The sequence below is a fragment of the Physella acuta genome, unplaced genomic scaffold, assembly GCF_028476545.2.
Source record: "Physella acuta isolate Inbredline_101_S28 unplaced genomic scaffold, ASM2847654v3 ptg000091l, whole genome shotgun sequence".
NCBI lineage: Eukaryota > Metazoa > Mollusca > Gastropoda > Physidae > Physella > Physella acuta.
Genome location: NW_026731611.1, coordinates 454,118 through 469,110, shown reverse-complemented (window position 1 = coordinate 469,110; position 14,993 = coordinate 454,118). Strand labels below are relative to the sequence as shown.

At 33.2% G+C, this 14,993-nt stretch overlaps 1 protein-coding gene across 1 annotated transcript; it reads left to right on the top strand.

Annotated features, from left to right (window-relative positions):
* Positions 1–5,690: 5,690 nt before the first annotated feature.
* Positions 5,691–12,747, top strand: LOC131928910 (DENN domain-containing protein 11). Its single transcript, XM_059285080.1, has 9 exons — positions 5,691–5,916; positions 9,131–9,230; positions 10,219–10,377; positions 10,488–10,647; positions 10,754–10,892; positions 11,047–11,172; positions 11,306–11,456; positions 11,575–11,646; positions 12,015–12,747. Exons 1-9 carry the CDS (start codon positions 5,700–5,702, stop codon positions 12,211–12,213), a joined length of 1,323 nt encoding a protein of 440 aa, XP_059141063.1. The 5' UTR covers positions 5,691–5,699; the 3' UTR covers positions 12,214–12,747.
* The last annotated feature ends 2,246 nt before the right edge of the window (positions 12,748–14,993 follow it).

The window sequence follows — 14,993 nt, the reverse complement described above, 5'->3', positions numbered from 1 at the left end:
AGGAGGAGATACGACTTAAAGGCTGCGGACACACATCCATACATCCATACATCCATCCAGAAATGACGCATTATTAAACGCAATTTGCCAGTATGGAAATTGCGCTAAAAAATGGATAACTGTGCACAAAAAAAAGGGAATATATGACCAAGCAAAAACGTTGTATAATGAGGTTGCATTTACAAAAAGATTATCAGTCCAGAGGCGTAGCGGGGGGGGGCATATGTCCCCGGGCGCCGACCTTATGGGGCGCCAAAATGGGTTGGAAAAATAAATTGAAAGCTTGAGGGGGGTGCAAATCGAAATCTTGACGGGGTGGATGCAAATCGAAAGTTTGAGGGGGGTGCAAATCGAAATATTGAGGGGGGTGCAAATCGAAAGTTTGTCCCCGGGCGCCGGGAAGGGTCGCTACGCCTCTGTATCAGTCTCAATAGTCCTTTTCCAAGGCCCTGAACCAAAGCTTTGTCAAGGTATCTAAGACTATATTGGATACCTTTACTAATATTGGGTAGAGACCCACGCTTTTCTTTATAGACATTATAGTTATTTAAATAGGAGTGTATATATTTAAGGAAAATCATTAATTTTCTCCTTTTTATTGCATTATTACATACAACTAAAAGCTTGTTATTAAAACGTTAATGCATTTTTTTTTCAGTACTTTAAAATTTTTAATACAATAGAGTTGCATGACTAAAAACTATTGCGCACCAAATGAACTTAATAATGCGCGTATAATAGTTCGGGATAGTAATTTATAAAAAAAAAAAATAATCAAATCGCAAAAAATTAATTAGACATCCAAGTAAGTAAAATTTGATGTCAGATTAAATTGTCTTCAATTCTTGACCCAAGTGCCAACTTTAAACGAATTGGTCAGTTAGACGTGCTTGAAATTTCGCTAGCCCGTTTCTATGACGACACGACGTGGAAGCAATTAGTTAAATAAAAGCTTCTAAAAATGGCAAAAAAAAGTGTTTAGCCTTATTAGTAACTTTGAGAGAGGATTAGAGCAGTTTATAAAATTGATATTTTGCTAATAATAAAAATTAAATTAATAAACAACGTATCATTATCATTATAAACCCCAGATTCGTTTGCCGTCTAAACAGACATTCTATCAGACATAATGTTTACTTCGAATAGAAAAATAGCACATGAATGATATCACCAATCATGCATAACAAATCAATATAGAAACTAATGTTGCAGTATCGACATAAGAAGGGATTTACAATCATTGTTTTACTGGTGTGTGTGTGTGTGTGTGTCCCCCTTACAGACACATTTTCATACTAAAACTTGGAGGTAGTTTAGTAATAATACTCTTCATGAAGTATTTAACATTTAATAAGCTTATGTTAAATTGGAGTTTTTAAGCGTGGTAATTGTAAAGGGATGCCCATACTTTCAATACCACGAGAAGAACATTTGATTATTCAGAATTGTTATAAAACACTGGGGGAAATATGCACACGTCAGTGTACGACAAACCCCTATTCTTTTCAATGCACAGTGAATGAGTGATTATGATCCCTACACGGCAATGGCGTAGCTACCGTAAACTAAAGTAAGCAAGGTATAGGGACCCAATGGGGTCATTCATAAATGACGTTCCACTTTTTTGACGATTTTTACCTCCCCCCTCCCCTCCGTCACACTTTGTCACAAAATAAACCGGGAGTGATCTCCCCTAAACTTTCTCGAATATTCTTATATAAAATAACAGGGGATGGGAACTCGGGCTATAGACTTCTAGACATGATTTTTAATCCATTTTAAATACTTAAAGTTTTAAAAATAGAATAAAATCTCGTAGACAAATTAATTGCACACCAAGTGAACGCGAATAAAAAAAGCGCATAATAGTGCGCAATATTATTAGTACTTTAAAAATTTACATTAGTTTTTTGAGAAATCGGAAGTAGCGTAAATTACTACTTCCGGTCAACGGAAATTACTCAAAATTTAACAGAAGGTAGAGAATTAGATCTTTTACTTACATGTGAAATTTAATTTATCTATCTGAAATAGTACTCAAGTTATAGGCTTTTGAAAAATTCAAAGTAGAAAAAGTACCACTTCCGGTTGTCGGAAATCGCTCAAAAGTTGATACGGATCTACGATTTTGATAAAATACTTATATATGAAATTTCATCAACCTAGCTGTAACGGTACTCAAGTTATCGTGTTTACACACGGACACACACACACACAGACACACACACAGACACACAGACATACGGACAAGATTGCAAAATTATGTTTTTCCGTATCAGTGAGATGCAAAACGTCGAGATTTGCAAAAATCTCGATTTTTTTTTTTTGCACGATTACAAGACTTTCTCTATACTTCGTATATACGAGAAAGTAAAAGCCAGACCCCCCCCTAAAATGACGTCACACCTCAGCCTACAACCCCCCCCCCCCCCCCCCCCCACAAAATTGCAGTTGAATTTTTTTTTTTAAACATCGATATTTTTTCAAAATCTTGTCTGAACTGTGTCAAAATAGAGTATTTTAATCAATTCCTATTACAACTTATTAAATAGTTTTCTAAAACGCGAAATAACGTCTAAAATTCGTTTTCTAACATTGCTTTTTTTAAATGCAAAAGTGTGACGTCGCACCATCTGACCCCCCCCCCCCCCCCCCCCTCATCACACACCGTCACAAAATTACCGACCCCCCTCCCCCCTACGAGTGTGACGTCATTTATGGACGATCCCCCAAGACATATAGGGTCTCCCCCATGAGTACTACGGCGCCTATATTCGTTTTAATTAGCGCCATACACTAGGGATATGGAGGGCTACTAATCGATTACTAAATCAAATAAGAGATTTAGCAGCAGCAGAAATAACGTTTGGGCGCCCGATTTACCCAGCGGCTACCTGACTGCAAAGGACCCATTGATTTCTTGTCCTGCAGAGTCAGGGGTAGGCCCTACTACTCGATTCAAGTCAAACTGCCCCCGGCATACTGATACAACCAATCACAAGAGTATCTTACACAAGGGAGACTGTGGGTCTCTACGTTCAATGATTAAACCAAACCAAGGGTGCATCTGGCTACCTACAGTAGTGTAACCAGTCACTCCCGTTTAAGGTGGGCTGCCATTGAAACCCTATGCAAATATATTGAGGAGAATATCTGAATAAACGTTCAGAAAATAACTTACCCACACATCTTCAAGAACTTTAATATGGATAACTACAGTTTTCAGCATCACTATGCCATATTGTAGGCGTGTTAAAATACTTGGTTATGACGCAATATTAAACTATAGCTTTTGAAACAGTTGACACTCTCTAAAATATATTTTTGAAATTACAAGTAATGAAAAGCGATGCGAGAACATTACAGTGATCTAGCTCATATTGTAAAATCAAAATCTTTAAGATAGCTACATTTAAACATATAAAAAATTAATTTTGTGCAGAGAGTTAACATTTCGAAAATATCCACACTTAGCACAGTGTTCAAAATTTAGTTGTGATGAAACAAAGTAGTACTAGATCTAGTAGATCATTATAACAACGTAGTTTACTTAAACTTTTGCGTCATGGCATAAGTCTATATAGAAATTGAGGGATAGTGTGGGTGTGCGTCGAGTTAGTTTTTTTAGTATAAAAGAAGCTACTACCTTGGTTAATTTTTCTGATTATTAAAATAAAACGTATTACATGGCCCTCGGCGGCCCATGTAAGCCTTTGGGGGGCAGAAACAGAAATTTTTATTTGCAGCAAAATCGCACCCTACCAGGGCGCCTGAGGACATGCCTGATTTAATATAGTGAGCGTTTGTAACGCCCCATCCTATCACACTGTGTAGACCGAACTTGGTCGTCATAGCGCTCACGGGAAAGACCAGGGCGCCTAATCGCATCCTGTCGGGGGGCCGAAAATGCAAAATTAAATCCTCCCTCCCTCCCTCCCCCCACCCACCCCCACCCCAGAAACCGGATAAACTGCGTCAAACCGCAATCGTCTTTTATTTTTATATACCGTATATAGAGAAAAATCGCACCCTCCCGTGGCGCCGCCCTTACGAAATTAAAAATGATTTTTTTTACAGAACCCGTCCCCAGAGTGTCCTAATCAACTTTCCAAAGTTTGATGGCGATCGAATGAACGCTGTAAAACCGCTATCGACGTTTATTTTTATATACCCTTTCGTGGCGCCGCCCTTGCGAAATTAAAAAAAAAAGATTAGTTTGTAGAACCCTTCCCTGGAGTGTTGTAATCAACACCCCAAAGTTTGATGGCGATCGGATGAATGGTGAGAAACCGCAATCGACTTAAATTTTTTATACCGTACATAGAGAAAAAAACAAATCGCGCCCTACGGGGGCGCCACCACTACGAATTTGAACATGTTTTTTGCGCAAAAACCTCCCCAGGAGTATTCTCAACATCTTCCCAAAGTGTCATGGCGATCGTGTGAACGGTGTCACTGCAATTCACTTTTATTTTTTTTTAAATTAATTTTATTATTTTTATATACCGTATATAGAGAAAAATCGCAACCTCCCGTGGTGCCGCCCTTGCCAAATTAAAAATTATTTTTTACAGAACCATTCCCTAGAGTGTTATAATGAACTCCTCAAAGTTTTATGCCTATCGGATTGCGGTGTCAAATCAAAATTGACTTTTATTTTTATATACCGTATATAGAGAAAAAACAAATCGCGCCCTGCCAGGGCGCCACCCCTGCGAATTTAATTTTTTTTTTCGCAGAAACCTCCCCATATTCTTAACAACTTCCCAAAGTTTCACGGCGATGTGATAAGAGGTATGGTAATGCATAAAAGACACACACACACATATATATTGCTTTATATATATATATATATATATATATATATATATATATATATATATATATATATATATATATATATATATATATATATATATGCCTAAATATATTGTTGCAATTGTGTCACCCCCTCCCCATGTTTTCTAATAGCTTGAATTTGTGCACACATTATATTAAGCCGCCTATCAATTCAAGTTGAATCAAGCATCATTTTCATAGTAAATTATTAGATATGGTGTCACCCCACCTCGGTGATTGACTTATTAGTTATTGAAAATTCTCTAGTCGGTTACTAATACAGCTGTATATAACAGTGTTTTCTCTATAATTAGCAAGTTTACGTCCATGTGTCACCCCTCCCCGTTGTCGGAATCTTCGATTTGCACTTAAGACTTTTTAACAGCAATTAATCATTAATAAACTGGCAAAAACCATTTTCTTCTATACATTTTCAATTTTTGTCTTGGTGCCAACCCCTTAAATGGTGTCACCCTCCGCAATGTTGAGGTAGAACAAACCTCGTTCTATCAATGAAATATTGAAATATCAATGAAAATTTAATTTAAGTCAGGGTGGAGGTTGGAGGAAGGGAAAGGAGGGCGCTTTTTTGTTTGTTTCACCTGGGCCGCTTTGACACAGCTAATAAACTTCTGTATAAACTACATTACGCTCATTTTAGTATTTTTAGTTAATGTACGGGGAGGTATTTTTGTGAAGGCTGTGAATGCATCGATTTTCTGGGAGGCTCAGTGCAAAAAAGTTGAGACGTCGTTGTCCTAAAGAAGGGCTGTGTTCTTAGGTTTACAAAATATAAAATTTGCAGCGAAAAACGAAACAACCTAAATGTCAAGGCAGAGCACTCTGTTTTATTATGCAAAATGGCTTCCGAAGAGAAATTACCACTGCTTACAAATGACGATGAGTCTCATGAATTCTCTCGATATACACCAAAAAGTCTCATACCTCCTTCATTAAGACCGATTTCAGATGGGCAACCTGAAAGATTAACAATCAGTGGAAGTAGTAGTGTCTTGACTCTAGCTGAACATGACTCAATTGTAGCCTTATTTGTCGTGGCATTTGACACTCGTTCAGGTACCTAGCCTAAACCAAAAATTATCATTCTAGATCAGTGGTTCCCAACCTTTTTCGAGTGGCGACCCCCTTTTATAAAAAGTAAGTGACCCGCGACCCCCATAGAATTAAAAAGCCGAAATTAGTATGGAAATTAATAAGCACTATAATAAGATTTTCTAGTAGACTTTCAATATGAACTAATCTTGATAACTGTTTTAATAGCATGAGTAAAATTGCATACTATTCACTAAACCTTCGTGGTTAAGTTTTTAATTTTTAAATTTTTTTTGTTAACGCCAACCTATGTCATTATAATTATCTTAATTTTGTTTTTAATCGAAGAATACTTTTGAAAATATATTCTCGAAAAGTCAATCAATTTTACGTTTGGGTATGAATGATGAATACTACACCAAAATTGTGTCTGCAGTTTTTTATCTTACCCGGAATCATTCTGCAAATCAAAGAATTCATCTTGTAATTCATCGGGAATGCTGGCAACATCAAGGGAAGAAGAGAATGGGTAATGCGTCAATGCAGATTCTTCTATATTCAGCTCAGAGAAATAGCGATGCAGTTCGTTTTCAAGAGATTCAAGATGCCCAGAAATCGTTTATTTCAAAATTTTAATTATCTCACCATCAGATTCATCTACCACACCGCAGAGTTTCACAAATTTACAATATTTCCAAGATTTATTTTCTTTACCGATTTTGCAGCTTTGATAAAAATGCCCCGAGATTATCATGGAAAGTTATAATATTAGTTCATTTTCCCTGAAGCTTCTGGTTAAGCTTATCTCGATGTTGTATGATACTCTCTCCAACCACTCTATGTACTTTTAAGTATACCAAAAAGTCTTGTTTCCTTTGCACTTCCAAGAACAATTTGATTTCAGATTTCAATTCAAAAACACAATTTACAATATTTCGTTTGATAGCCAGCGTACTGTAGTGTAGAAGAGCAGAACCTCGTGATCTATATTAATGTCTTTGCTTCGTTCTTTGAAGGCTCCAGATTTTATATAATTTACGACTTATACTAGAATGGACTCTTGTTAGGGCAGTGGTTAGGGAGCTAAATCTTTTCTGTTTTCTGAAAGCCCGATTTTGACCTAAACATAGATGGCGCACCATCCGTATAAACCACCACAGCAGTTTTAACCCATTTTAATCATCCAGTTTCAAAAAACGTATTTATTTTCTACATGCTATCTTCACAAAAGAGCAACTCTTCTTTGCTATAATTATCATCCGCATGAATATAGACATAGACCAGCAACTGCGAACACGAACTCACGTCTGTTGATTTATCAACTTGAAAAGCAAACAATGGTGAAAGCTTAGTTTCAATAAACATGTGTTATTTAACATTTACGTGCATGCAGCGTTTAATGAGATTTTCTCCTATTGTTTTTTTTTTTTTAAATGGCATTTTCTATCGCGACTTCATTTGATGCTTGCACTAATGCTGGTGAAAACTTCCTGTTCGATCAAGTCTCTGGCGTTTGCAAATAGCTTCTTACCGACGAAAGAACTCCATATATTTTTTGCTGTGTTCCGAATGACTCGTCTCAAATGACGTTTTAGTTTAGAAGATTTCATAGATTCGTGACTGAGAACAACTTTGTACTGTGTACAGTGCGCTTTGTTTCTTCTCTATTACATTTCCAATGATGTTAATGAAGCCGAATTTCAAAAATTCTTCTAAATATTTATGTTTTGTTTCAAATTACTAAGGTTTAGTATACCAGTTGGCGACCCCCCAGAAAGACCTTCGCGACCCCCAGGGGGGTCGCGACCCCCAGGTTGGGAACCCGTGTTCTAGATAATCTAGTATCTAGGCCAAGTAGTTTTTTAAAATAAATTTTCAAAGTTATGTGTTTAAATGACGTATAGGCCTGTATATTGTTTAATTGTAAACTTTATTTGAGAGTTGTGATTGGCTTTAAACTTGCATATTGTGTATTTGACAGTACCACTGCCGTCACTGAAAATATTTGCTTTAAAACACTACCAGTAAGTGGTTAAAGAATAAAGACGATAACCCCCCTCCTTTCCCCCAACCCCTAACACCCCCCCCCCCCGTGAAAGCAGTCCCCTAAGTTTAAAATAGTTTCAAACTAAATTATCTGCCCCTAATAGCCGTCACTAAACCCGGCTCTACGATTGTAAACATTTAGCGTGAACCACAGCTCACCAGACTTCCTAGAGAGGTAGAGAGGAGACTGCAAGGCGCGCTTACAGCTTGTTTTCTTCTCTCCAAGAAGAGAATTATATATATAGATTATAGAATTCTTCAAATAGAATAAAAATTAAAAAAAGATAACTAGAATTAATGAAGTGAAATTATTCAAATTAAGGACTTTAAGGTGTGTAGCACTGTTCTATATTGACTGCCCTTGGATGATTTCAAGACTGCACAAATACAGTACAGTGATTCTAGATACTTAATGATTTGCCATAAATTTGCATTTGTGTCAGTGTATGACATAAGAATGTTATTATTAATTTAGAACATGTTGGTTCATGTTATATGTTTCTGAAGCTAAGTGTTGAGATGTGCTAAAACTCAACGATCGACTCAAATGTTTACTGAAGTTGACATATCCTTTGATAGATTCTTAAAATCAGATTAACTAAAGTGTTCATGTTTCTGGGTTGAAATTTTCTTTTCATTATAGTTGCCTTTAAATAAAACTGTATGAACTGTAGCTTATGGGCATTATAATTTTTAATTTAGGCCCCTTATAAATCTATATAGGTGTCAGTATTTACATTTAGGCCTTATAGGTTTTTTATATTACACATCTCTAGACACAATATTATTAGTGTTTTTATTTCCATCTAGATTCTATTTTTAAAAAAAATTGTTTGCGATAAATATATATCTACTTGAAAATGCCTTTATAATCTATTTATCTGCCTAGAAATCCTATTTATAATTCATTCAAATCTTTAATTCTAGTTATCTAGATCTAGTTGATCTGCTATTAAAAAGGTTAATAACAATCTGGCTAATTTAAATTTTTATAATTTACTCCTTTCTTTCAATTTTTATTTTAATAATATAGATCTACAGTATATTTATTTTAAGCCCATTTTACTGTAACAGTCTATTTAAAACAAAAAGTTAATAAAAAACAAAAAATAATAAGAAGAATTAACCATAAACCCTGGTCCTAACATCAGTTTGTTTTATTAACATTTTTCATGAAATTAATGTTGTTTAGGAAACATAATAGAATGGTGCGTTCCAGAAGATACAGATTTGGATGGAGTTGAGTTTAAAGCAATGACAAGTGGATCTCATACACTAAGTAGTGATTTTGTGTAAGTTCAGATACTCTTCAAATATGCTTTAGCTGGACTGTTATTTATCTGTTTTTCTCTACATCAACTACTCTATAAAAAAACATTTATTTTAATTATTTATTACGAGCTGACCCGCAGCGTATCATACGCCGCTATTTAGTTGTTTTATTTTCTACTTTTCAGTAATTCATAATTTGTAAATTCGACAGTACCAATGCTGCCACTGAAAATATTTGCTTTAAAACACTAACCCCCCCCCCCCCCCCCCCACTTTCCCCATACCCCGACCCTACACCCCCCCCCCCCCCCCCCCCCCCCCGTGAAAGCAGCCTCCTCTTAGTTATTTCTTAGTTACCTCCTGTAAGTTTAAAATCGAACTAAATTATCTTCCCCTAATAGAAACCCGGCTGTACGGCTCTTCGATTTGTAAACATTTAGCTTTGTAAAAATTTAGAGTGAACACCGCTCACCAGACAATGTTGGGGTGGGGTGGGGGGGTGATAGTGATAGAGAGAAAGAGAGGGGACTGCAAGGAGGCGCTTGCAGCTTGTTTTCTAACTGATCCCAGAAGAGAATTATATATATATATAGATTTGGACTTTTATCATTATCAAGTGTCTTCGAAATCATTTAAACTTTGTTCCAGTCTAAAAAGACAACTTCAATAGCTATACTATAGGATGCTACAAGAAACTTCATTTTTTTAAAAGAAGACTTAAACAGTTATATTAAACAAATTTTCTTTTTCTTTTTTAAAGTTTATTTTTATATTGATGGAAATAAATACAAAGGGACATTTGGCTATCTGTGATATGTGATATGTAATTTTAGTTGAATTGCATTTCTACCACTTGAGAATCTGCATTTTTTAAATGTTTATATTTAAATATTTTTTATTAGAAAATACTTTAAGAATGTACTATTTCTTTATTAAAGGAAATTATTTTTAAAAATTATTTCTTTAGGCCTAATTCTAAATTATTCTTTATTTTTACTCCTATTTCAGTTATTTTCGTAAAGAAAATTATTTTGGTCTGGCATGTTTTGAAAATATGCGTGTTGAAAGTGAAATAGAAAGAGGAGCTCGTATGAAGTCAGTTGGAATATTGTCTTTATCTTATACAACACTGTACCGCCATATGCAGTTTTTAGAAAAACAAGTGAGGTAATAAATTCAATTTACATTTTTCAAATAGTATTAGTGTATATTAATTAATTTCCTTGTACTATTCATCCTTTGATATATTTAAGTTTTTGAGAAAAATTTTCTGGCAGGCACCAGCTGGAAACTCCTGGTAACTACTCACAACTCTTAGCATTTTACAATGATCGTAAAGGAATCTTGTCTTCAGAATCAACTTCAGAAACTTTAAGAGCTTCTTCTCCAAGATCAACTCCATCTACACCTAACAAGGATGTTCTTCCAGAAATGAAAGTATGTTTTTGTTTTTGAAAAATTGAAATTCCTATACTAAAAAGTTTTTTGTTTAAATATGGCATCATCATGGGTTGATGTCAAACCACCCAATAATTGCTTTCAGATCACACATCCAGCAGGCTGTTTTAGCCAGTTTATAAGATTCTTTGAAGAGCAACTATTTGTCCTTTGGAAATTTGCTTTATTGCAAAGAAGGATTATTTTTTTCTCACCACCACCTATTGGAGTTGTTTGTTACAGAGGTAATATTTTCAAAATATTAAGTTTCTTTTATAGAAGTACAATTCAAATGGACATAACTATTTTTACTTAAAGCACATCTTTGTGTACAGTTCATTTTAAAGTTTAAATTCTGTTATTTTAAACTTACCCATTCATTCAAATGTTTTTTTTCAGTGTATTGTGCTTGCTGTCTTGCTAATCACTCTATTCAAGGATTAAACAGCATAGAATTGCGGCCACATTTCTATGTAAATGTAGCTGATATCGAGGTTTTAGAGAATGAAGTTGCTTATGTTGCTTGTAAGTGAATTTGAAAATAACACATTGTTTGCAATTCTTTATCAGAATTAACATTTTTCATTAAAAAATTTAATCTGAATATTGATGTGCCCTATGTGTGTATATGTATATCCTTAATTTTTTAAAATACTAGGTACGACAGAAAAAATCTTTGAATCAAAAACTCACCTGTATGATATTTATGTGGACAACCAAAATGTAAAAGCCTCATCTATTGCAATGAAAGACCTACTCAAAGTTAGTGATGGTGATAGAGAGAAAATTGTAAAGCTGAACAACCTTAGGTAACTCTATAATCTTTACTTCTTTAGTTCTGTTTATTAATGTCAAATCATGCAAATAAAATGAAATTTGACATGTTTTAAACAGCAATGTCTAACAACTCAGGTGTGTACATTTCAGGACGGCACATAAATTTTCTACCCAAGATCTAGGCGAGGAATCATGCACTAATGAAGAAGAAATAATTACAAGGTAACATAAGCTGTTGAAAATTTCTATAAAAGATTGATAATTGGATACTTCTCAAATACGGACTATATTGTTTTTATAATCGCTATTGCTGTGATAAATATTCATATAATTCATTTTGAAACTAATAAAACCTAACTACCAGCTATTATTGACTTGCTGTTTTAAATTGACATATATATTTTGTAAAAATATTTGTGTACCCTTATATATACATAAGCACTTAAAAATTATACAATGATCACATATATTTCAATGTAATTAAGATAATGAATCATTGTACAGGATTTTTTAAAAACTCTAATTAGCCTGATACACATAACACATTGTAAACATATGCATCTGAACTTTCACCACCTTTTTTTAATTAGTTTTTTTACAGAAATGAATGAAAGGCTTTTCCAAACTCTTCTGGATATCTCCCAGTCACAAGACCGCCAACTGACATCTGACCACATGAAAAGCATTGGTTTGGATCCCATAGGAGACAGAGCCTTCCTGATGGAACTGGTTGAACATTATGGCATTGATGTAGTCCTAATGGTGGATAACCCTTGTTGTCCTAAATAAAAGCTCTAGCTTTGCTCTGGTGTTTCATATTCTGTATGTTTCAGTACCAAAACACAACCAGCTAAACTCTACTGACATTGTTTCTGGAATATTGTACCGAATTTTAAAGAAGTCAATGTAAAGTCATATGCAATAATGTCTGAAACCGATCATCAATCTAAAAAATATACAGTAGTGCTTACTGTAAAACTATGTTTGGTAAAAGAATTCTTAATATTTGAATACTCTACTTTATTTACCTTATTTATTAAATGTGATTAAAAAACTGATTTGCTTTTGTTTTATTAAGGAGATCTGTTTTTAAGTAACATGCTGAATAAGTTGAAAATGCTTTTAATGGAACATGATACTACTGCTACATAATTTATTTGTTACATATAATATGCTCTCAAGTTACATGTACTTTATGTTTAAGCAGTTACACACTTTTGTTTTATTACATCTTTATTTGGCATTACATAACAAGTTTTTAAAAGTTTAAGATAGATATAGTCTTAAAATCCAACAACTTCATCATTTTTTTTTTCATTTTTTTTTTTTTGCACTGATGGAGATGGCAAATCAGATAAAGAAACTAATTATATATTTTTTTATATAACACTAGCGTAAAATTCATTTTGCTTATACTTTGCTTTACTTTAAACTATTTTAATGTTTTAAACTCAGCTAAGTTCAGCTTAGTTAAGACTTCAGCAGTGATTTAAAAAGCATTTCCCTGTAATTCATGATTTTAGATAGTATACAGAAATATCACTGATATTATATTCAGAAAAGTATATTTATCACTACATATTTTGAAATACATCTTGCAATATTAACAAAATAAACTTTTTAATGAGCATTCCATATTATAATTTATTCCATAAAATTTTAATTCCGATGAAGAAATGTGTTAAGTATATTTGTAAATAAAAATGTGCATTTAATTACTAAATTAGTGTTTAAATAACTACTCTTGGTTTTTTTTTCAGAATTTAGTTCTCAATTTCATATTATTGTTGACTTAATTGTTCTACACATGAATGTTATTGTCTTTATCTGTGATTATTTATCATATTTGCAAGTATTTGTTGGGTAATGTGCAATAAAATCAAGTCTACTTAACTCTTTTATTTAACTTGCATTTCAATTAGAAATTGCAAGCTAATCATTTAAAAAGTTATGGGTGTTTAAAACATTTTCTTTGCAAAGTTTGCAATTCTTATAAAAAGAAAAACAACAGAAAAATAACATTAGTATAAAAGCTGCATGTTCATACATGATGCTAGTGGTCTTGTTTTTTCTAGTGTTTAAATTTGAAATAAGCTTTGTTTCTAACCAGTACAATAATGGTGTTAAGCTCAATCAGATTGCTAACCAAATAAAGTTGATTTTATATGGCAATATGGCCTTGTAAGTTTTTGATCAATATATCTTTATATGTTTTATATATTTAGATTGTTTTTATTATGCGTGATAGATTTTTAAAAAAGTGAGAATTAATGCTTATAGTTCAGTGTTTTACTCATCTTAGATTCTTTCAGCATAAATAGACAATGATATTATTCTATTGTATTTTCTATGATGCTATAGTATCATACTTAACTCATAAATACTTATGATATATTTTCAGTGTTGTGACTACTGTATTATTATGGATGGCACCAGTTTGTGGTGTGTTGAATCTACCCATAAAACTCTTTTTATTGGGTTTATTTAAGCTTTCCAGCCCACCAAGAATTAAAAAACAGGTTATGTTATGTAAACTACACAGTATATAATCATTTATTTTTGCCAATTTGCTTATATAGCAGACCCTCTGGATTTTAAAACCTGAGACATTCATACAACTATTTTGGCTGTCACCTGATTATACAAGACCAATCATTTCATTTCTCTTTGTTGTAAATATATTAAGTGTCTGCTTCAAGGCATTTAAAAAAAACCTTTAACTATTCAAAAGCTGGCCTAACATCTCCTACCCACTTTTGTCCAGATTTTAATTTCCTAAATAGGGCCGCTTATGAATGAGTATATATGGTGTATGTATATGTACATATGTATGCTAATCCTCCCAGGTTACCAACAATATGTTTATATCATTGTGTTTTACATTTTATGTGCTGAAATAACTAACAATATCAGCTGTTCAGAGTATAATTGTAATGTTTTGTTTAGTATTTTTTTTAAATGCTACTTTCTTTTGCATTATATAATTAATTTGAATTGTATTGTAGCGCTGAATTAAATCTTGCAATTAAAATGTTTTGTAGCAATGCTTATTTAAATTTTAGAGAAAATGTGCTTTAAGTGTAATTTTGATTTCTTTTATAAATTACAAAATATAACAATTTTTTGATCATAGTATTGAATAGCTTACATTATTTAATAATTACTTTCTTTTGCAAATTGTGGCAACATTTTGTGCAGCTAAATAAAAAAAAGTCAGGATACTTTTGTAGTATTTTTGTTAAAAATTATCTTTCTCATTACAGCCATTAATCATTTTCAATAAAATATTGGTAAGTTGACTAAAGTTTTTCACACAGCTTGCCTATACAAAATATTAAAATTCTTTAGTTAAAATTAAATACTAAAATACTCTCATTTTAGTTCATATCCTTATGGGTGTGTCAGCTGTTTGATGCTAGCAGGTCATGAATAATTAGTGATATTACAAGAAATAGTAAATCACTAAAAACACATAACATTTTATAGTTGAAAATATATTACATAATCAATTTAAAAAATTCACAGCAGCTTACTAGCTATTGACAAAAAAAAGTGAATAACAACTACTT

What these genes read in the sequence shown, in the direction of transcription:
- LOC131928910 (XM_059285080.1), top strand. Translation starts at nt 5,700, where the DNA reads ATGGCTTCCGAAGAGAAATTACCACTGCTTACAAATGACGATGAGTCT. An exon ending in ACACTAAGTAGTGATTTTGT is followed by an intron (nt 9,231 to 10,218) that starts GTAAGTTCAGAT and finishes CTCCTATTTCAG; the next exon opens with TTATTTTCGTAAAGAAAATT. An exon ending in TTTTTAGAAAAACAAGTGAG is followed by an intron (nt 10,378 to 10,487) that starts GTAATAAATTCA and finishes ATTTTCTGGCAG; the next exon opens with GCACCAGCTGGAAACTCCTG.